This window comes from Neovison vison, chromosome 5, assembly GCF_020171115.1.
Source record: "Neovison vison isolate M4711 chromosome 5, ASM_NN_V1, whole genome shotgun sequence".
Taxonomy (NCBI): domain Eukaryota; kingdom Metazoa; phylum Chordata; class Mammalia; order Carnivora; family Mustelidae; genus Neogale; species Neogale vison.
This window is the reverse complement of record NC_058095.1, coordinates 21,080,927-21,103,194: the sequence shown is the minus strand read 5'-3', so window position 1 is coordinate 21,103,194 and position 22,268 is coordinate 21,080,927. Positions and strand designations below refer to the sequence as shown.

Sequence of the window (22,268 nt, the reverse complement as noted above, 5' to 3'; positions counted from 1 at the left end):
CAGTGCTTCTTGCCTGCGTCACTTTCCCGCCCTCCAGCCACTGGCGTCTGCCCTCCCCAGCGAAGCTACGCGCCTGGTCGCTGTTCTGCAGTGTCGCTTCTGGGAGGCACCGTCCGCTGACGTGACTTTGAGCCATCTCGGTCTTGATTTCCTGATCCCTGCAGCGGGAACCTAGAGCCCTAAGTTGAAAATTACTTCAGGAATTCAAGAAAATGTACATGAAGCATCTGGCCGGTACTTAGCAAGTAGGAAGCAACCCAGTTCCTGTCCGTTTCTCGTTTCTCAGCACAGCTCACAATCCCCCAACTCCTAAGAACCAGCAAGAGGCAAGTGTGGTGTTGGCAGTCTGTTGAGAGCCTCCCGCATAGCTGGTCTCCAGGGCTGGTGGGTGCCCGGGACAGAAGCGGTCCTAGCCCCTCAGAGGTCCCTCCACTGCACCCGGGAAGTGACCCAGGGCCTTCATCTGCCCTTCCCGTCAGAGCCTGGATCCAGCCTCACATCGCTGAGCGCCGAGGCAGCACCGTGCATCAGTGCGGGACCAGAGGCGCCTGCCTTGGATCTGTCGGGACTCCGGTGAAGGCCCAGGCTCTTTCCTCTTTCTTCCTCCTCACATGGGTCTCACCCCCACCCATCCCCAGAGGAGGCCCGTTGGTTTCCCTCCAGCGCTTCCCAGTTCCTTCCCCAGATGCCGGAGGTTGTTTGCTTCCGTTCCGCGCTTCCGAGGTCACGGATTACTCCAAGGCAACACACACGCCCAGCGCAGGGGCTCTCGGTCCGTGACGTCCCCCGTCCTTCCTTTTCTCGGTGCCCTGTAGATCCTGACGCCCTATCGCCTGCCAGTTGCGGAGCATGACGTGTTTGGCACAAAACTGCCCGAGTCCTCTGCACACCCCTGCCCCCTCCCCGCCCCCCGCCCCCCGCCCCCCGCCCCCCGCCGAGGTCCTGAGGACCAGGAGGCCCAAGCAGAATGGGCCGTCCGTGACCCCGGAAGATGTGCGTGGGCAGACGCGGCCGACGGGTGCGAGGCCTCCGCAGGCTCCCCTGTCTCTGAGCGGGAGCAGTGCACGTTGGGCAGGCTGGTGCCGACCTCCGCGAAAGGTTCCCCGTGTTCCCAGGAGCTCTATAGGGCAAGGCAGCTGCCCTGACACTGGGCTGGGGGTCCCTGCGTGGTGGCACTCGGCTCTCTACCACTTTGTCCCAGATATCACCCGCATCTACAGGACAAGAGGACTTCCGCGGGCCTCGAAGACACTCGGACCAGCATCTTGCTGGTGCTCTGGCCCAGGCTGTCGCCTAACTCGCCTGCTCGTGGGTATGTGAGCGCCCTTGAGCAAGGGTCAGGAGACCCAGCCTGGCGCCTGAGGGCTTCCCTATCCGCTCAGCTCTGGGACAGAACGTCCCTAGATTCCCTCATCCTCAAATGGAGATAGGAATTTGTGGGCGCAGGCTAGGAGTCTCCAAACGGGTAATTAATGTATGTGGGCTGTGACCTGTACAGAAACCGTTAAGGTCGCGCATGCCGTACGGGGACACGGACAGCGTTATGGTATGCGGATCGGTACTGGGTTTATTAAGACACTCGTGTGAGAGGCCCTGTGTCTAGGGAGACACGCAGAAGGGTCCCGACAGGAAGAAATCAGCATCCAAGGACCATGAATGCACCGAGAAGGAGACCCTTCTTGCGCAGACACCAATAGTTGCAAAAGAATGCATTTCCACCAGGTGTGAGGGGCTTTATTTCTCCAAGGTCGTCAGGCAGGATGACGATCGTGACTGTGGAGTCAAGGCAGAGATCTTGACTCCATGTCCGGATGCATGACGCTGGCAGGGGACTCCCAAGACCTGAGGAAGGAGAGAATCAGGAGAAGTGGTCCACACTGCCTCCAGCCGATTCCCAAGGCTTGGAACAGGCAGGTGAGTAGCAGAAGCGTTGGCGGCTGCACGCTGGGTTTGGGCAACGTTTGGCAGTGTCCGTTTCCCCGCTGGCCGATCGGTGCTGTGTGCCGTTGTGGGTTGCTGGTGAGGCAGTTGTCAGGAGGAAGTGTGGCAGCAGCCGGACACGCAGCAGGGGTGGCCGCGGCCGCCGTGGGTATGTGGTGGTCCTCCAGCAGGCGTTATGGCGGCGGTTTGGCTGGCAAGCAGGCTAGCAGCAGCTGGATCCACAGCCCTGGGCGAGGCATCCAGGCAAGCAGCAACAGGTGGGGTGGTAGCAGGTCCTCCTGCAGTACACAGGGGTACAGCAGGCTGGCTGACAGCAGCTGGAGCCACAGCAAGTTTGTCCGCAGCCGCTGGACCCACAGCAGCTGGGCTGACAGCAGCTGGACACACAGCAGCTGGGCCGGCAGCAGGTGGTCCTGCAGCAGGTGGTGTGGCAGCAAGTTGGGCGGCAGCAGCAAGGCTGGCAGCAGCAGGACCCACAGCAGCTGGACCCGCAGCCGCCTTGTCCACAGCCGCAGCAGCTGGGCCGGCAGCAGGTGGTCCTGCAGCAGGTGGTCTGGCAGCAAGTTGGGCGGCAGCAGCAAGGCTGGCAGCAGCAGCAAGGCTGGCAGCAGCAGGACCCACAGCAGCTGGACCCGCAGCCGCCTTGTCCACAGCCACCGCCGCACCCGCAGCAGCTGGGCTGGCAGCAGGTGGTCCTGCAGCAGGTGGTCCTGCAGCACGTAGGCTGGCAGCAAGGGGAGCAGCACGATTCGGTCATGGTGTCACAGGTGGAGGGGGAGCTTCTGTTCCGAGGAGAGTTTCTCAGATTCATTTGTCTCGTCCTCTTGTGGGGATTTTATGCACCGGGTCCCCAAATTTGGACCAATGGGCATGACTTCCTTGCCGTTGTTGACATCGTTTTCCTGATGATGCGGGAATGGAAGAAGAGGAAGTGTTTTTTCCCCCTAATGTTATGAATCTTTAGCAAATAAGTGCTTAACGTGTTTCTTAATTGGGAATAACTCGTGGAAACATTTCAGATGAAAACAAGGTGGTCACATCAGCATCTGCGTTCGTGCTCTACGAATTTCATCGTGTGTTACAAGTCCCACTGGCCTGTGAAGAGGTTGGCGAGTCGGTTTGGAGGTCCTTCCCCAGCGCTGGTCCCTGGGTTACATGTAGACTGGCAACATGCCTCGTGAGGAAGTGGCAACATGCCTAGCGATGAGCCGAAGTCATGCCGGAGCCCAAGTCGGTTTCCCCACCAAGCCTGATCCCAGACTCCCGCAGGCATCTGTCTCTTGGAGCCCCCACCCCACAGCTGCATATCCCAGTTCGATCCAAGACTCTGGGCTGCAGGGTTTGCGAGTTCACCTCTTCCGTCTGTGAAGGCAGAATCAAGCAGGGCGATAGAAACAGCCGCAGTACACCCAGACGAAGCAAGCAGCAGTCACCGAACGTCCTGAGAGACAGCGGTCCCGCGTCTCGCAGAAAAGCGGAGGGCTTTTCCAGGACGTGGGACCGTCCGTGACACAAGTGGGGCAGTTCGGGGGATAACAGGATGAGTTGGAGACTCTCGTCCTCTCCTTGTGAACCAGCCAAGCCTGTTACCCAGCGTCACTGGGTATACAGTTCTCGTTTTCTCTTCCTCCCTTCTTGCCTCCGTCCGTCTACCTCCCTCTCTCCCTGCCTCCCTCCTCCTCCTCCTCTCTTCCTTCTTCTTCCTCCTGTGTCTTCCTCTTAAACAAATGTGTGCCTGTCCACCCTCGTGAAGAAGGAAATACTGGGTCTGAGAGCAGAAGACCGTAGACTGTGGATGGCGCCTTCAATATGCCAGCCGTGTGTCTCGGATCTTCCTGTGTTCGGGACAACTTCTACCCAGCAGATCCGCATCTCTGGGCCTCTTGGCAGTTTTCATGGTGCAGCAGGATGGCACAGTGCCAGCGCATGCCACACTGAGAGAAATGCTCAACCAGTGCTTCTGGAGAGCCGGTTTGTAGACATGCCATCTCCCTTGTTGCTGAATTAGGGGAATCCCAATGAGTGTATTACGTCCTTTCTGATCTCGCTCTCGGGTATAAGCTTCCCGTGCAAGCTGGGACCCTGGACTGACAGTGCTTCTTGCCTGCGTCACTTTCCCGCCCTCCAGCCACTGGCGTCTGCCCTCCCCAGCGAAGCTACGCGCCTGGTCGCTGTTCTGCAGTGTCGCTTCTGGGAGGCACCGTCCGCTGACGTGACTTTGAGCCATCTCGGTCTTGATTTCCTGATCCCTGCAGCGGGAACCTAGAGCCCTAAGTTGAAAATTACTTCAGGAATTCAAGAAAATGTACATGAAGCATCTGGCCGGTACTTAGCAAGTAGGAAGCAACCCAGTTCCTGTCCGTTTCTCGTTTCTCAGCACAGCTCACAATCCCCCAACTCCTAAGAACCAGCAAGAGGCAAGTGTGGTGTTGGCAGTCTGTTGAGAGCCTCCCGCATAGCTGGTCTCCAGGGCTGGTGGGTGCCCGGGACAGAAGCGGTCCTAGCCCCTCAGAGGTCCCTCCACTGCACCCGGGAAGTGACCCAGGGCCTTCATCTGCCCTTCCCGTCAGAGCCTGGATCCAGCCTCACATCGCTGAGCGCCGAGGCAGCACCGTGCATCAGTGCGGGACCAGAGGCGCCTGCCTTGGATCTGTCGGGACTCCGGTGAAGGCCCAGGCTCTTTCCTCTTTCTTCCTCCTCACATGGGTCTCACCCCCACCCATCCCCAGAGGAGGCCCGTTGGTTTCCCTCCAGCGCTTCCCAGTTCCTTCCCCAGATGCCGGAGGTTGTTTGCTTCCGTTCCGCGCTTCCGAGGTCACGGATTACTCCAAGGCAACACACACGCCCAGCGCAGGGGCTCTCGGTCCGTGACGTCCCCCGTCCTTCCTTTTCTCGGTGCCCTGTAGATCCTGACGCCCTATCGCCTGCCAGTTGCGGAGCATGACGTGTTTGGCACAAAACTGCCCGAGTCCTCTGCACACCCCTGCCCCCTCCCCGCCCCCCGCCCCCCGCCGAGGTCCTGAGGACCAGGAGGCCCAAGCAGAATGGGCCGTCCGTGACCCCGGAAGATGTGCGTGGGCAGACGCGGCCGACGGGCGCGAGGCCTCCGCAGGCTCCCCTGTCTCTGAGCGGGAGCAGTGCACGTTGGGCAGGCTGGTGCCGACCTCCGCGAAAGGTTCCCCGTGTTCCCAGGAGCTCTATAGGGCAAGGCAGCTGCCCTGACACTGGGCTGGGGGTCCCTGCGTGGTGGCACTCGGCTCTCTACCACTTTGTCCCAGATATCACCCGCATCTACAGGACAAGAGGACTTCTGCGGGCCTCGAAGACACTCGGACCAGCATCTTGCTGGTGCTCTGGCCCAGGCTGTCGCCTAACTCGCCTGCTCGTGGGTATGTGAGCGCCCTTGAGCAAGGGCCAGGAGACCCAGCCTGGCGCCTGAGGGCTTCCCTATCCGCTCAGCTCTGGGACAGAACGTCCCTAGATTCCCTCATCCTCAAATGGAGATAGGAATTTGTGGGCGCAGGCTAGGAGTCTCCAAACGGGTAATTAATGTATGTGGGCTGTGACCTGTACAGAAACCGTTAAGGTCGCGCATGCCGTACGGGGACACGGACAGCGTTATGGTATGCGGATCGGTACTGGGTTTATTAAGACACTCGTGTGAGAGGCCCTGTGTCTAGGGAGACACGCAGAAGGGTCCCGACAGGAAGAAATCAGCATCCAAGGACCATGAATGCACCGAGAAGGAGACCCTTCTTGCGCAGACACCAATAGTTGCAAAAGAATGCATTTCCACCAGGTGTGAGGGGCTTTATTTCTCCAAGGTCGTCAGGCAGGATGACGATCGTGACTGTGGAGTCAAGGCAGAGATCTTGACTCCATGTCCGGATGCATGACGCTGGCAGGGGACTCCCAAGACCTGAGGAAGGAGAGAATCAGGAGAAGTGGTCCACACTGCCTCCAGCCGATTCCCAAGGCTTGGAACAGGCAGGTGAGTAGCAGAAGCGTTGGCGGCTGCATGCTGGGTTTGGGCAACGTTTGGCAGTGTCCGTTTCCCCGCTGGCCGATCGGTGCTGTGTGCCTTTGTGGGTTGCTGGTGAGGCAGTTGTCAGGAGGAAGTGTGGCAGCAGCCGGACACGCAGCAGGGGTGGCCGCGGCCGCCGTGGGTATGTGGTGGTCCTCCAGCAGGCGTTATGGCGGCGGTTTGGCTGGCAAGCAGGCTAGCAGCAGCTGGATCCACAGCCCTGGGCGAGGCATCCAGGCAAGCAGCAACAGGTGGGGTGGTAGCAGGTCCTCCTGCAGTACACAGGGGTACAGCAGGCTGGCTGACAGCAGCTGGAGCCACAGCAAGTTTGTCCGCAGCCGCTGGACCCACAGCAGCTGGGCTGACAGCAGCTGGACACACAGCAGCTGGGCCGGCAGCAGGTGGTCCTGCAGCAGGTGGTGTGGCAGCAAGTTGGGCGGCAGCAGCAAGGCTGGCAGCAGCAGGACCCACAGCAGCTGGACCCGCAGCCGCCTTGTCCACAGCCGCAGCAGCTGGGCCGGCAGCAGGTGGTCCTGCAGCAGGTGGTCTGGCAGCAAGTTGGGCGGCAGCAGCAAGGCTGGCAGCAGCAGCAAGGCTGGCAGCAGCAGGACCCACAGCAGCTGGACCCGCAGCCGCCTTGTCCACAGCCACCGCCGCACCCGCAGCAGCTGGGCTGGCAGCAGGTGGTCCTGCAGCAGGTGGTCCTGCAGCACGTAGGCTGGCAGCAAGGGGAGCAGCACGATTCGGTCATGGTGTCACAGGTGGAGGGGGAGCTTCTGTTCCGAGGAGAGTTTCTCAGATTCATTTGTCTCGTCCTCTTGTGGGGATTTTATGCACCGGGTCCCCAAATTTGGACCAATGGGCATGACTTCCTTGCCGTTGTTGACATCGTTTTCCTGATGATGCGGGAATGGAAGAAGAGGAAGTGTTTTTTCCCCCTAATGTTATGAATCTTTAGCAAATAAGTGCTTAACGTGTTTCTTAATTGGGAATAACTCGTGGAAACATTTCAGATGAAAACAAGGTGGTCACATCAGCATCTGCGTTCGTGCTCTACGAATTTCATCGTGTGTTACAAGTCCCACTGGCCTGTGAAGAGGTTGGCGAGTCGGTTTGGAGGTCCTTCCCCAGCGCTGGTCCCTGGGTTACATGTAGACTGGCAACATGCCTCGTGAGGAAGTGGCAACATGCCTAGCGATGAGCCGAAGTCATGCCGGAGCCCAAGTCGGTTTCCCCACCAAGCCTGATCCCAGACTCCCGCAGGCATCTGTCTCTTGGAGCCCCCACCCCACAGCTGCATATCCCAGTTCGATCCAAGACTCTGGGCTGCAGGGTTTGCGAGTTCACCTCTTCCGTCTGTGAAGGCAGAATCAAGCAGGGCGATAGAAACAGCCGCAGTACACCCAGACGAAGCAAGCAGCAGTCACCGAACGTCCTGAGAGACAGCGGTCCCGCGTCTCGCAGAAAAGCGGAGGGCTTTTCCAGGACGTGGGACCGTCCGTGACACAAGTGGGGCAGTTCGGGGGATAACAGGATGAGTTGGAGACTCTCGTCCTCTCCTTGTGAACCAGCCAAGCCTGTTACCCAGCGTCACTGGGTATACAGTTCTCGTTTTCTCTTCCTCCCTTCTTGCCTCCGTCCGTCTACCTCCCTCTCTCCCTGCCTCCCTCCTCCTCCTCCTCTCTTCCTTCTTCTTCCTCCTGTGTCTTCCTCTTAAACAAATGTGTGCCTGTCCACCCTCGTGAAGAAGGAAATACTGGGTCTGAGAGCAGAAGACCGTAGACTGTGGATGGCGCCTTCAATATGCCAGCCGTGTGTCTCGGATCTTCCTGTGTTCGGGACAACTTCTACCCAGCAGATCCGCATCTCTGGGCCTCTTGGCAGTTTTCATGGTGCAGCAGGATGGCACAGTGCCAGCGCATGCCACACTGAGAGAAATGCTCAACCAGTGCTTCTGGAGAGCCGGTTTGTAGACATGCCATCTCCCTTGTTGCTGAATTAGGGGAATCCCAATGAGTGTATTACGTCCTTTCTGATCTCGCTCTCGGGTATAAGCTTCCCGTGCAAGCTGGGACCCTGGACTGACAGTGCTTCTTGCCTGCGTCACTTTCCCGCCCTCCAGCCACTGGCGTCTGCCCTCCCCAGCGAAGCTACGCGCCTGGTCGCTGTTCTGCAGTGTCGCTTCTGGGAGGCACCGTCCGCTGACGTGACTTTGAGCCATCTCGGTCTTGATTTCCTGATCCCTGCAGCGGGAACCTAGAGCCCTAAGTTGAAAATTACTTCAGGAATTCAAGAAAATGTACATGAAGCATCTGGCCGGTACTTAGCAAGTAGGAAGCAACCCAGTTCCTGTCCGTTTCTCGTTTCTCAGCACAGCTCACAATCCCCCAACTCCTAAGAACCAGCAAGAGGCAAGTGTGGTGTTGGCAGTCTGTTGAGAGCCTCCCGCATAGCTGGTCTCCAGGGCTGGTGGGTGCCCGGGACAGAAGCGGTCCTAGCCCCTCAGAGGTCCCTCCACTGCACCCGGGAAGTGACCCAGGGCCTTCATCTGCCCTTCCCGTCAGAGCCTGGATCCAGCCTCACATCGCTGAGCGCCGAGGCAGCACCGTGCATCAGTGCGGGACCAGAGGCGCCTGCCTTGGATCTGTCGGGACTCCGGTGAAGGCCCAGGCTCTTTCCTCTTTCTTCCTCCTCACATGGGTCTCACCCCCACCCATCCCCAGAGGAGGCCCGTTGGTTTCCCTCCAGCGCTTCCCAGTTCCTTCCCCAGATGCCGGAGGTTGTTTGCTTCCGTTCCGCGCTTCCGAGGTCACGGATTACTCCAAGGCAACACACACGCCCAGCGCAGGGGCTCTCGGTCCGTGACGTCCCCCGTCCTTCCTTTTCTCGGTGCCCTGTAGATCCTGACGCCCTATCGCCTGCCAGTTGCGGAGCATGACGTGTTTGGCACAAAACTGCCCGAGTCCTCTGCACACCCCTGCCCCCTCCCCGCCCCCCGCCCCCCGCCCCCCGCCCCCCGCCGAGGTCCTGAGGACCAGGAGGCCCAAGCAGAATGGGCCGTCCGTGACCCCGGAAGATGTGCGTGGGCAGACGCGGCCGACGGGCGCGAGGCCTCCGCAGGCTCCCCTGTCTCTGAGCGGGAGCAGTGCACGTTGGGCAGGCTGGTGCCGACCTCCGCGAAAGGTTCCCCGTGTTCCCAGGAGCTCTATAGGGCAAGGCAGCTGCCCTGACACTGGGCTGGGGGTCCCCGCGTGGTGGCACTCGGCTGTCTACCACTTTGTCCCAGATATCACCCGCATCTACAGGACAAGAGGACTTCTGCGGGCCTCGAAGACACTCGGACCAGCATCTTGCTGGTGCTCTGGCCCAGGCTGTCGCCTAACTCGCCTGCTCGTGGGTATGTGAGCGCCCTTGAGCAAGGGCCGGAGACGCAGCCTGGCGCCCGAGGGCTTCCCTATCCGCTCAGCTCTGGGACAGAACGTCCCTAGATTCCCTCATCCTCAAATGGAGATAGGAATTTGTGGGCGCAGGCTAGGAGTCTCCAAACGGGTAATTATTGTATGTGGGCTGTGACCTGTACAGAAACCGTTAAGGTCGCGCATGCCGTACGGGGACACGGACAGCGTTATGGTATGCGGATCGGTACTGGGTTTATTAAGACACTCGTGTGAGAGGCCCTGTGTCTAGGGAGACACGCAGAAGGGTCCCGACAGGAAGAAATCAGCATCCAAGGACCATGAATGCACCGAGAAGGAGACCCTTCTTGCGCAGACACCAATAGTTGCAAAAGAATGCATTTCCACCAGGTGTGAGGGGCTTTATTTCTCCAAGGTCGTCAGGCAGGATGACGATCGTGACTGTGGAGTCAAGGCAGAGATCTTGACTCCATGTCCGGATGCATGACGCTGGCAGGGGACTCCCAAGACCTGAGGAAGGAGAGAATCAGGAGAAGTGGTCCACACTGCCTCCAGCCGATTCCCAAGGCTTGGAACAGGCAGGTGAGTAGCAGAAGCGTTGGCGGCTGCACGCTGGGTTTGGGCAACGTTTGGCAGTGTCCGTTTCCCCGCTGGCCGATCGGTGCTGTGTGCCGTTGTGGGTTGCTGGTGAGGCAGTTGTCAGGAGGAAGTGTGGCAGCAGCCGGACACGCAGCAGGGGTGGCCGCGGCCGCCGTGGGTATGTGGTGGTCCTCCAGCAGGCGTTATGGCGGCGGTTTGGCTGGCAAGCAGGCTAGCAGCAGCTGGATCCACAGCCCTGGGCGAGGCATCCAGGCAAGCAGCAACAGGTGGGGTGGTAGCAGGTCCTCCTGCAGTACACAGGGGTACAGCAGGCTGGCTGACAGCAGCTGGAGCCACAGCAAGTTTGTCCGCAGCCGCTGGACCCACAGCAGCTGGGCTGACAGCAGCTGGACACACAGCAGCTGGGCCGGCAGCAGGTGGTCCTGCAGCAGGTGGTGTGGCAGCAAGTTGGGCGGCAGCAGCAAGGCTGGCAGCAGCAGGACCCACAGCAGCTGGACCCGCAGCCGCCTTGTCCACAGCCGCAGCAGCTGGGCCGGCAGCAGGTGGTCCTGCAGCAGGTGGTCTGGCAGCAAGTTGGGCGGCAGCAGCAAGGCTGGCAGCAGCAGCAAGGCTGGCAGCAGCAGGACCCACAGCAGCTGGACCCGCAGCCGCCTTGTCCACAGCCACCGCCGCACCCGCAGCAGCTGGGCTGGCAGCAGGTGGTCCTGCAGCAGGTGGTCCTGCAGCACGTAGGCTGGCAGCAAGGGGAGCAGCACGATTCGGTCATGGTGTCACAGGTGGAGGGGGAGCTTCTGTTCCGAGGAGAGTTTCTCAGATTCATTTGTCTCGTCCTCTTGTGGGGATTTTATGCACCGGGTCCCCAAATTTGGACCAATGGGCATGACTTCCTTGCCGTTGTTGACATCGTTTTCCTGATGATGCGGGAATGGAAGAAGAGGAAGTGTTTTTTCCCCCTAATGTTATGAATCTTTAGCAAATAAGTGCTTAACGTGTTTCTTAATTGGGAATAACTCGTGGAAACATTTCAGATGAAAACAAGGTGGTCACATCAGCATCTGCGTTCGTGCTCTACGAATTTCATCGTGTGTTACAAGTCCCACTGGCCTGTGAAGAGGTTGGCGAGTCGGTTTGGAGGTCCTTCCCCAGCGCTGGTCCCTGGGTTACATGTAGACTGGCAACATGCCTCGTGAGGAAGTGGCAACATGCCTAGCGATGAGCCGAAGTCATGCCGGAGCCCAAGTCGGTTTCCCCACCAAGCCTGATCCCAGACTCCCGCAGGCATCTGTCTCTTGGAGCCCCCACCCCACAGCTGCATATCCCAGTTCGATCCAAGACTCTGGGCTGCAGGGTTTGCGAGTTCACCTCTTCCGTCTGTGAAGGCAGAATCAAGCAGGGCGATAGAAACAGCCGCAGTACACCCAGACGAAGCAAGCAGCAGTCACCGAACGTCCTGAGAGACAGCGGTCCCGCGTCTCGCAGAAAAGCGGAGGGCTTTTCCAGGACGTGGGACCGTCCGTGACACAAGTGGGGCAGTTCGGGGGATAACAGGATGAGTTGGAGACTCTCGTCCTCTCCTTGTGAACCAGCCAAGCCTGTTACCCAGCGTCACTGGGTATACAGTTCTCGTTTTCTCTTCCTCCCTTCTTGCCTCCGTCCGTCTACCTCCCTCTCTCCCTGCCTCCCTCCTCCTCCTCCTCTCTTCCTTCTTCTTCCTCCTGTGTCTTCCTCTTAAACAAATGTGTGCCTGTCCACCCTCGTGAAGAAGGAAATACTGGGTCTGAGAGCAGAAGACCGTAGACTGTGGATGGCGCCTTCAATATGCCAGCCGTGTGTCTCGGATCTTCCTGTGTTCGGGACAACTTCTACCCAGCAGATCCGCATCTCTGGGCCTCTTGGCAGTTTTCATGGTGCAGCAGGATGGCACAGTGCCAGCGCATGCCACACTGAGAGAAATGCTCAACCAGTGCTTCTGGAGAGCCGGTTTGTAGACATGCCATCTCCCTTGTTGCTGAATTAGGGGAATCCCAATGAGTGTATTACGTCCTTTCTGATCTCGCTCTCGGGTATAAGCTTCCCGTGCAAGCTGGGACCCTGGACTGACAGTGCTTCTTGCCTGCGTCACTTTCCCGCCCTCCAGCCACTGGCGTCTGCCCTCCCCAGCGAAGCTACGCGCCTGGTCGCTGTTCTGCAGTGTCGCTTCTGGGAGGCACCGTCCGCTGACGTGACTTTGAGCCATCTCGGTCTTGATTTCCTGATCCCTGCAGCGGGAACCTAGAGCCCTAAGTTGAAAATTACTTCAGGAATTCAAGAAAATGTACATGAAGCATCTGGCCGGTACTTAGCAAGTAGGAAGCAACCCAGTTCCTGTCCGTTTCTCGTTTCTCAGCACAGCTCACAATCCCCCAACTCCTAAGAACCAGCAAGAGGCAAGTGTGGTGTTGGCAGTCTGTTGAGAGCCTCCCGCATAGCTGGTCTCCAGGGCTGGTGGGTGCCCGGGACAGAAGCGGTCCTAGCCCCTCAGAGGTCCCTCCACTGCACCCGGGAAGTGACCCAGGGCCTTCATCTGCCCTTCCCGTCAGAGCCTGGATCCAGCCTCACATCGCTGAGCGCCGAGGCAGCACCGTGCATCAGTGCGGGACCAGAGGCGCCTGCCTTGGATCTGTCGGGACTCCGGTGAAGGCCCAGGCTCTTTCCTCTTTCTTCCTCCTCACATGGGTCTCACCCCCACCCATCCCCAGAGGAGGCCCGTTGGTTTCCCTCCAGCGCTTCCCAGTTCCTTCCCCAGATGCCGGAGGTTGTTTGCTTCCGTTCCGCGCTTCCGAGGTCACGGATTACTCCAAGGCAACACACACGCCCAGCGCAGGGGCTCTCGGTCCGTGACGTCCCCCGTCCTTCCTTTTCTCGGTGCCCTGTAGATCCTGACGCCCTATCGCCTGCCAGTTGCGGAGCATGACGTGTTTGGCACAAAACTGCCCGAGTCCTCTGCACACCCCTGCCCCCTCCCCCCCCCCCCCCCCCCCGCCCCCCGCCCCCCGCCGAGGTCCTGAGGACCAGGAGGCCCAAGCAGAATGGGCCGTCCGTGACCCCGGAAGATGTGCGTGGGCAGACGCGGCCGACGGGCGCGAGGCCTCCGCAGGCTCCCCTGTCTCTGAGCGGGAGCAGTGCACGTTGGGCAGGCTGGTGCCGACCTCCGCGAAAGGTTCCCCGTGTTCCCAGGAGCTCTATAGGGCAAGGCAGCTGCCCTGACACTGGGCTGGGGGTCCCTGCGTGGTGGCACTCGGCTCTCTACCACTTTGTCCCAGATATCACCCGCATCTACAGGACAAGAGGACTTCCGCGGGCCTCGAAGACACTCGGACCAGCATCTTGCTGGTGCTCTGGCCCAGGCTGTCGCCTAACTCGCCTGCTCGTGGGTATGTGAGCGCCCTTGAGCAAGGGCCAGGAGACCCAGCCTGGCGCCTGAGGGCTTCCCTATCCGCTCAGCTCTGGGACAGAACGTCCCTAGATTCCCTCATCCTCAAATGGAGATAGGAATTTGTGGGCGCAGGCTAGGAGTCTCCAAACGGGTAATTAATGTATGTGGGCTGTGACCTGTACAGAAACCGTTAAGGTCGCGCATGCCGTACGGGGACACGGACAGCGTTATGGTATGCGGATCGGTACTGGGTTTATTAAGACACTCGTGTGAGAGGCCCTGTGTCTAGGGAGACACGCAGAAGGGTCCCGACAGGAAGAAATCAGCATCCAAGGACCATGAATGCACCGAGAAGGAGACCCTTCTTGCGCAGACACCAATAGTTGCAAAAGAATGCATTTCCACCAGGTGTGAGGGGCTTTATTTCTCCAAGGTCGTCAGGCAGGATGACGATCGTGACTGTGGAGTCAAGGCAGAGATCTTGACTCCATGTCCGGATGCATGACGCTGGCAGGGGACTCCCAAGACCTGAGGAAGGAGAGAATCAGGAGAAGTGGTCCACACTGCCTCCAGCCGATTCCCAAGGCTTGGAACAGGCAGGTGAGTAGCAGAAGCGTTGGCGGCTGCACGCTGGGTTTGGGCAACGTTTGGCAGTGTCCGTTTCCCCGCTGGCCGATCGGTGCTGTGTGCCGTTGTGGGTTGCTGGTGAGGCAGTTGTCAGGAGGAAGTGTGGCAGCAGCCGGACACGCAGCAGGGGTGGCCGCGGCCGCCGTGGGTATGTGGTGGTCCTCCAGCAGGCGTTATGGCGGCGGTTTGGCTGGCAAGCAGGCTAGCAGCAGCTGGATCCACAGCCCTGGGCGAGGCATCCAGGCAAGCAGCAACAGGTGGGGTGGTAGCAGGTCCTCCTGCAGTACACAGGGGTACAGCAGGCTGGCTGACAGCAGCTGGAGCCACAGCAAGTTTGTCCGCAGCCGCTGGACCCACAGCAGCTGGGCTGACAGCAGCTGGACACACAGCAGCTGGGCCGGCAGCAGGTGGTCCTGCAGCAGGTGGTGTGGCAGCAAGTTGGGCGGCAGCAGCAAGGCTGGCAGCAGCAGGACCCACAGCAGCTGGACCCGCAGCCGCCTTGTCCACAGCCGCAGCAGCTGGGCCGGCAGCAGGTGGTCCTGCAGCAGGTGGTCTGGCAGCAAGTTGGGCGGCAGCAGCAAGGCTGGCAGCAGCAGCAAGGCTGGCAGCAGCAGGACCCACAGCAGCTGGACCCGCAGCCGCCTTGTCCACAGCCACCGCCGCACCCGCAGCAGCTGGGCTGGCAGCAGGTGGTCCTGCAGCAGGTGGTCCTGCAGCACGTAGGCTGGCAGCAAGGGGAGCAGCACGATTCGGTCATGGTGTCACAGGTGGAGGGGGAGCTTCTGTTCCGAGGAGAGTTTCTCAGATTCATTTGTCTCGTCCTCTTGTGGGGATTTTATGCACCGGGTCCCCAAATTTGGACCAATGGGCATGACTTCCTTGCCGTTGTTGACATCGTTTTCCTGATGATGCGGGAATGGAAGAAGAGGAAGTGTTTTTTCCCCCTAATGTTATGAATCTTTAGCAAATAAGTGCTTAACGTGTTTCTTAATTGGGAATAACTCGTGGAAACATTTCAGATGAAAACAAGGTGGTCACATCAGCATCTGCGTTCGTGCTCTACGAATTTCATCGTGTGTTACAAGTCCCACTGGCCTGTGAAGAGGTTGGCGAGTCGGTTTGGAGGTCCTTCCCCAGCGCTGGTCCCTGGGTTACATGTAGACTGGCAACATGCCTCGTGAGGAAGTGGCAACATGCCTAGCGATGAGCCGAAGTCATGCCGGAGCCCAAGTCGGTTTCCCCACCAAGCCTGATCCCAGACTCCCGCAGGCATCTGTCTCTTGGAGCCCCCACCCCACAGCTGCATATCCCAGTTCGATCCAAGACTCTGGGCTGCAGGGTTTGCGAGTTCACCTCTTCCGTCTGTGAAGGCAGAATCAAGCAGGGCGATAGAAACAGCCGCAGTACACCCAGACGAAGCAAGCAGCAGTCACCGAACGTCCTGAGAGACAGCGGTCCCGCGTCTCGCAGAAAAGCGGAGGGCTTTTCCAGGACGTGGGACCGTCCGTGACACAAGTGGGGCAGTTCGGGGGATAACAGGATGAGTTGGAGACTCTCGTCCTCTCCTTGTGAACCAGCCAAGCCTGTTACCCAGCGTCACTGGGTATACAGTTCTCGTTTTCTCTTCCTCCCTTCTTGCCTCCGTCCGTCTACCTCCCTCTCTCCCTGCCTCCCTCCTCCTCCTCCTCTCTTCCTTCTTCTTCCTCCTGTGTCTTCCTCTTAAACAAATGTGTGCCTGTCCACCCTCGTGAAGAAGGAAATACTGGGTCTGAGAGCAGAAGACCGTAGACTGTGGATGGCGCCTTCAATATGCCAGCCGTGTGTCTCGGATCTTCCTGTGTTCGGGACAACTTCTACCCAGCAGATCCGCATCTCTGGGCCTCTTGGCAGTTTTCATGGTGCAGCAGGATGGCACAGTGCCAGCGCATGCCACACTGAGAGAAATGCTCAACCAGTGCTTCTGGAGAGCCGGTTTGTAGACATGCCATCTCCCTTGTTGCTGAATTAGGGGAATCCCAATGAGTGTATTACGTCCTTTCTGATCTCGCTCTCGGGTATAAGCTTCCCGTGCAAGCTGGGACCCTGGACTGACAGTGCTTCTTGCCTGCGTCACTTTCCCGCCCTCCAGCCACTGGCGTCTGCCCTCCCCAGCGAAGCTACGCGCCTGGTCGCTGTTCTGCAGTGTCGCTTCTGGGAGGCACCGTCCGCTGACGTGACTTTGAGCCATCTCGGTCTTGATTTCCTGATCCCTGCAGCGGGAACCTAGAGCCCTAAGTTGAAAATTACTTCAGGAATTCAAGAAAATGTACATGAAGCATCTGGCCGGTACTTAGCAAGTAGGAAGCAACCCAGTTCCTGTCCGTTTCTCGTTTCTCAGCACAGCTCACAATCCCCCAACTCCTAAGAACCAGCAAGAGGCAAGTGTGGTGTTGGCAGTCTGTTGAGAGCCTCCCGCATAGCTGGTCTCCAGGGCTGGTGGGTGCCCGGGACAGAAGCGGTCCTAGCCCCTCAGAGGTCCCTCCACTGCACCCGGGAAGTGACCCAGGGCCTTCATCTGCCCTTCCCGTCAGAGCCTGGATCCAGCCTCACATCGCTGAGCGCCGAGGCAGCACCGTGCATCAGTGCGGGACCAGAGGCGCCTGCCTTGGATCTGTCGGGACTCCGGTGAAGGCCCAGGCTCTTTCCTCTTTCTTCCTCCTCACATGGGTCTCACCCCCACCCATCCCCAGAGGAGGCCCGTTGGTTTCCCTCCAGCGCTTCCCAGTTCCTTCCCCAGATGCCGGAGGTTGTTTGCTTCCGTTCCGCGCTTCCGAGGTCACGGATTACTCCAAGGCAACACACACGCCCAGCGCAGGGGCTCTCGGTCCGTGACGTCCCCCGTCCTTCCTTTTCTCGGTGCCCTGTAGATCCTGACGCCCTATCGCCTGCCAGTTGCGGAGCATGACGTGTTTGGCACAAAACTGCCCGAGTCCTCTGCACACCCCTGCCCCCTCCCCGCCCCCCGCCCCCCGCCCCCCGCCCCCCGCCGAGGTCCTGAGGACCAGGAGGCCCAAGCAGAATGGGCCGTCCGTGACCCCGGAAGATGTGCGTGGGCAGACGCGGCCGACGGGCGCGAGGCCTCCGCAGGCTCCCCTGTCTCTGAGCGGGAGCAGTGCACGTTGGGCAGGCTGGTGCCGACCTCCGCGAAAGGTTCCCCGTGTTCCCAGGAGCTCTATAGGGCAAGGCAGCTGCCCTGACACTGGGCTGGGGGTCCCTGCGTGGTGGCACTCGGCTCTCTACCACTTTGTCCCAGATATCACCCGCATCTACAGGACAAGAGGACTTCCGCGGGCCTCGAAGACACTCGGACCAGCATCTTGCTGGTGCTCTGGCCCAGGCTGTCGCCTAACTCGCCTGCTCGTGGGTATGTGAGCGCCCTTGAGCAAGGGCCAGGAGACCCAGCCTGGCGCCTGAGGGCTTCCCTATCCGCTCAGCTCTGGGACAGAACGTCCCTAGATTCCCTCATCCTCAAATGGAGATAGGAATTTGTGGGCGCAGGCTAGGAGTCTCCAAACGGGTAATTATTGTATGTGGGCTGTGACCTGTACAGAAACCGTTAAGGTCGCGCATGCCGTACGGGGACACGGACAGCGTTATGGTATGCGGATCGGTACTGGGTTTATTAAGACACTCGTGTGAGAGGCCCTGTGTCTAGGGAGACACGCAGAAGGGTCCCGACAGGAAGAAATCAGCATCCAAGGACCATGAATGCACCGAGAAGGAGACCCTTCTTGCGCAGACACCAATAGTTGCAAAAGAATGCATTTCCACCAGGTGTGAGGGGCTTTATTTCTCCAAGGTCGTCAGGCAGGATGACGATCGTGACTGTGGAGTCAAGGCAGAGATCTTGACTCCATGTCCGGATGCATGACGCTGGCAGGGGACTCCCAAGACCTGAGGAAGGAGAGAATCAGGAGAAGTGGTCCACACTGCCTCCAGCCGATTCCCAAGGCTTGGAACAGGCAGGTGAGTAGCAGAAGCGTTGGCGGCTGCATGCTGGGTTTGGGCAACGTTTGGCAGTGTCCGTTTCCCCGCTGGCCGATCGGTGCTGTGTGCCGTTGTGGGTTGCTGGTGAGGCAGTTGTCAGGAGGAAGTGTGGCAGCAGCCGGACACGCAGCAGGGGTGGCCGCGGCCGCCGTGGGTATGTGGTGGTCCTCCAGCAGGCGTTATGGCGGCGGTTTGGCTGGCAAGCAGGCTAGCAGCAGCTGGATCCACAGCCCTGGGCGAGGCATCCAGGCAAGCAGCAACAGGTGGGGTGGTAGCAGGTCCTCCTGCAGTACACAGGGGTACAGCAGGCTGGCTGACAGCAGCTGGAGCCACAGCAAGTTTGTCCGCAGCCGCTGGACCCACAGCAGCTGGGCTGACAGCAGCTGGACACACAGCAGCTGGGCCGGCAGCAGGTGGTCCTGCAGCAGGTGGTGTGGCAGCAAGTTGGGCGGCAGCAGCAAGGCTGGCAGCAGCAGGACCCACAGCAGCTGGACCCGCAGCCGCCTTGTCCACAGCCGCAGCAGCTGGGCCGGCAGCAGGTGGTCCTGCAGCAGGTGGTCTGGCAGCAAGTTGGGCGGCAGCAGCAAGGCTGGCAGCAGCAGCAAGGCTGGCAGCAGCAGGACCCACAGCAGCTGGACCCGCAGCCGCCTTGTCCACAGCCACCGCCGCACCCGCAGCAGCTGGGCTGGCAGCAGGTGGTCCTGCAGCAGGTGGTCCTGCAGCACGTAGGCTGGCAGCAAGGGGAGCAGCACGATTCGGTCATGGTGTCACAGGTGGAGGGGGAGCTTCTGTTCCGAGGTGAGTTTCTCAGATTCATTTGTCTCGTCCTCTTGTGGGGATTTTATGCACCGGGTCCCCAAATTTGGACCAATGGGCATGACTTCCTTGCCGTTGTTGACATCGTTTTCCTGATGATGCGGGAATGGAAGAAGAGGAAGTGTTTTTTCCCCCTAATGTTATGAATCTTTAGCAAATAAGTGCTTAACGTGTTTCTTAATTGGGAATAACTCGTGGAAACATTTCAGATGAAAACTTTTTCGTATCATTAGCATTTTTCCTGCTTTAAAATTTGTTATTCTATGATGCAGTTCCTCCTTTCCTGGGTCTCGTGCGAAAATTACAGCTGTGTTACCTCTCTTGCTTTTTTACACTGACTGCTTCTACATTTTGTACATTCCTACAGGTTGGGTATTACGCTGTATTTTAAAGGAATAGTTGCATCCCTGCCTGAGTTCTATTCTGTTTCCTTTTGAGGCACGGTTTCAATGTCTCACAGGCATCTTCTTCTCTTAGTGCTATATCCCACCTCTGTTTTTAAGTTCTGTGTAGGACCCTTGGATGGTGAATATCTGGTATCATCTCTTCCATATGGCAGTGCGTAATCAGTCAATTTTTAGAAGCACAGAAGTATACAGGGTGTAAGCAATAATCAGTTAATATGTTTCTTGTGTGAAGAGTAATCTTTATTTATCCTGAAATAAGTGTTTTCCCTGGCTATGGATCTTTTTTGATAGTAGGTGTGTAGTTGGCAAAGGAGGATGTTTTGGTGACTTTAGACCTAACCGTGTTAATCAGCAGAGTATGTGACATCATGTCACTGACAGCACACTTATAGTTTAATATTTGTTTTGTTTTTTATTTCTTTTTTTATTTCCTTGCATTTAGCATGAGATTTGGATAGTTAAGGTGATACCTGATTTATGTTTTGGATCTAACATTTTAAAATATTTTAGGTATATCACTCATTTAAAAAGTGCCAGTTATTTCCAACTTCGTCAGTTATTACAAAATGAGTGCATTCATGTTAATATAACCAGGATAAGGAATAGAAGTTAAATTAACTGTTTCCAAAGGTTTCTGATCACTCTGTTGATTTGTAACCTGTAGGTTAATTTGGCTTTTTAAAGCCTTCATATAAGTGAAGTAATATAGAATTGGTTCTATTTATGCAATTATTAAGAGATCACTATTAGAAATATTTGTTGTTTATTCATTGCCATTGCTGTTTAATTCTCTTCCTGAATGAGTAGGACACAGTTTATTTCTTGGCACTCCTCTTGATAAATAAGTAGGTATTTTGAAGCTTGAGAACTTTAAAATAGTGCTTCTATGAATGCTGTTTTACAGGTTGTTTAGTAAACACACATTAAGTTTTTTTGAACATATGTCTAGGAGTAGATTGAACACAGAGTTGCTTGGCAAAAATATTTATCTCATTTCTATCTCACGTTCAGGTCAACCCTTAGAATATTCTGGAAATATTCTTACTTCCCTCCCATTATGGATGGGACATGTTGAAGACAGGTACTTTCTCTAAGAGACCACAGTTGTCATATTTTCAACTTTTACCACAAAACACATCGAATACATTGTACTTATTTTTAATAGAGATTAGTTTCTTCTCCTTTTCTTCTTCTTGTGATGATCTGGTATTTTGTCTGTTTTGTTTAATTCTGTGTCCCTGACTCAACATATACTTTACTTCAAGTTTAGAAATTATAAGCCTACTTTTTAAAAAATTTATTAATTGAGATATCACCCAGTGCTTATCATATCATGTGCCCTCTTTAATGCTCATCACCCATTTCCCCCATCCCCCACCCACCTCCCTTTCCACATCCCTCAGTTTGTTTCCCAGGGTCAAAAGAGTCTCACATGGTTAACCTCCCTCTCTGATTTCTTCCCATTCAGTTTTATGCTAAGTGAAATAATCCTACAAGTTTTCATTCTTCCTCCCAAAGTTGAGAAAGTATAACAATATGTGAAAACAACAGTTATCCATATGTGGTTGACCATAAAATTCCCGGCCCCTCCCCCACCCTGTGGTCTTTTTGGTGCCATTATAGGTAAACAAGTACCAAGGTTTACCTCACTAGATAAGGAGTCTTCTAGTAATGTAATGTTTTGCAATGGCCTACAAAACATGAACTTAAGGTTATAGAACTGCTCTGGTATACTACTGAGAATGGAGTCAGAAGATTCAGAGAAATGTACATGGTAGAATGAATTTATTTCTTGTCAGAGAGCCTGCAAACTGATCATATTCCCTGGGAGATCCCAAAGAACATTACTCACAAAAGCAGTAAAGCAACAGATGAATGGATAAAGAAGATGTGGTATATATACACAATGGAATACTATGCAGCCATCAAAAGAAACGAAATCTTGCCATTTGCGACAACATGGATGGAACTAGAGTGTATCCTGCTTAGCGAAAGGAGTCAAGTGGAGAAAGACAACTATCATATGATCTCCCTGATATGAGGAAGTGGTGATGCAACATGGGGGCTTAAGTGGGTAGGAGAAGAATCCATGAAACAAGATGGGATAGGGAGGGAGACAAACCATAAGTGACTCTTAATCTCACGAAACAAACTGTGGGTTGCTGGGGGGAGGGGGGATTTGGAAAAGGGGGTAGGGTTATGGAGATTGGGGAGGGTATGTGTTTTGGGGTAAATTGGAAGGGGAGGTGAACCATGAGAGACTATGGACTCTGAAAAACAATCTGAGGGGTTTGAAGTGGCGGGGGGGTGGGAGGTTGGGGTACCAGGTGGTGGGTATTATAGAGGGCACGGCTTGCATGGAGCACTGGGTGTGGTGAAAAAATAATGAATACTGTTTTTCTGAAAATAAATAAATTGGAAAAAAAAGCAGTAAAGCATGTACATCATTAAAAAGGATAATGGTGGTAGTCCTCTGTGGCCAGGTTGATGGTAAAATATGATAGAGAACTTGGAAATAGGGGATGGTAGGAAAACAGAGTCAAGGTAGATATAATTACCAAAATAGGAAGAAATGTCAACCAGTGGGCCTTCACTCACAAGATTTGACCAATAGACTATAGCTTCCGTAAGGCTGAGGTAATTATGCACCCAGCAAATTTATTACTGTGGCACTGCCATAAACATTGGAAAAGATTCAAGAACAGTGAATCAGAGGCTGATGTCAGCCACTTAAATAGAAAATTATAACCTCCCATTCAGTTTCCTGACCTGAGTAAGTTCTCAAACCTATAACCCTTCAAATAAGGGAGAGGTTTAGTCTCCTTGAGAAATATTCTGCAACAATGAATTGTGTGTGTGTGTGTGTGTAGCATATTTTCCACAGAGGATTTTCAATCATATGCCAGAGTAACTGTATACAGGGAAAGGTGAAAACCCAGGTATTTCTATAGGTGTTGGATGTAGAGGTTGTGCTGACAGATAACAGGAGTCCTTCT

The 22,268-nt window shown here is 56.3% G+C and overlaps 5 protein-coding genes across 5 annotated transcripts; all 5 read right to left on the bottom strand.

Annotated features, from left to right (window-relative positions):
• Nucleotides 1-2,143: 2,143 nt before the first annotated feature.
• LOC122906233 (keratin-associated protein 9-2-like) lies at nucleotides 2,144-2,698 on the bottom strand. The gene has a single exon (XM_044247959.1). It carries the CDS (start codon nucleotides 2,696-2,698, stop codon nucleotides 2,144-2,146), a length of 555 nt encoding a protein of 184 aa, XP_044103894.1.
• A 3,463-nt stretch (nucleotides 2,699-6,161) lies between these two features.
• On the bottom strand, nucleotides 6,162-6,716 carry LOC122907612 (keratin-associated protein 9-2-like). The gene has a single exon (XM_044250424.1). It carries the CDS (start codon nucleotides 6,714-6,716, stop codon nucleotides 6,162-6,164), a length of 555 nt encoding a protein of 184 aa, XP_044106359.1.
• Nucleotides 6,717-10,192: 3,476 nt separating this feature from the next.
• Nucleotides 10,193-10,747, bottom strand: LOC122907611 (keratin-associated protein 9-2-like). Its single transcript, XM_044250423.1, has one exon. It carries the CDS (start codon nucleotides 10,745-10,747, stop codon nucleotides 10,193-10,195), a length of 555 nt encoding a protein of 184 aa, XP_044106358.1.
• Nucleotides 10,748-14,225: 3,478 nt separating this feature from the next.
• On the bottom strand, nucleotides 14,226-14,780 carry LOC122907608 (keratin-associated protein 9-2-like). The gene has a single exon (XM_044250421.1). It carries the CDS (start codon nucleotides 14,778-14,780, stop codon nucleotides 14,226-14,228), a length of 555 nt encoding a protein of 184 aa, XP_044106356.1.
• Nucleotides 14,781-18,257: 3,477 nt separating this feature from the next.
• Nucleotides 18,258-18,812, bottom strand: LOC122907609 (keratin-associated protein 9-2-like). Its single transcript, XM_044250422.1, has one exon. It carries the CDS (start codon nucleotides 18,810-18,812, stop codon nucleotides 18,258-18,260), a length of 555 nt encoding a protein of 184 aa, XP_044106357.1.
• Nucleotides 18,813-22,268: the final 3,456 nt, after the last annotated feature.

What these genes read in the sequence shown, in the direction of transcription:
- LOC122907608 (XM_044250421.1), bottom strand. Translation starts at nt 14,780, where the DNA reads ATGACCGAATCGTGCTGCTCCCCTTGCTGCCAGCCTACGTGCTGCAGG.
- LOC122907609 (XM_044250422.1), bottom strand. Translation starts at nt 18,812, where the DNA reads ATGACCGAATCGTGCTGCTCCCCTTGCTGCCAGCCTACGTGCTGCAGG.
- LOC122906233 (XM_044247959.1), bottom strand. Translation starts at nt 2,698, where the DNA reads ATGACCGAATCGTGCTGCTCCCCTTGCTGCCAGCCTACGTGCTGCAGG.
- LOC122907612 (XM_044250424.1), bottom strand. Translation starts at nt 6,716, where the DNA reads ATGACCGAATCGTGCTGCTCCCCTTGCTGCCAGCCTACGTGCTGCAGG.
- LOC122907611 (XM_044250423.1), bottom strand. Translation starts at nt 10,747, where the DNA reads ATGACCGAATCGTGCTGCTCCCCTTGCTGCCAGCCTACGTGCTGCAGG.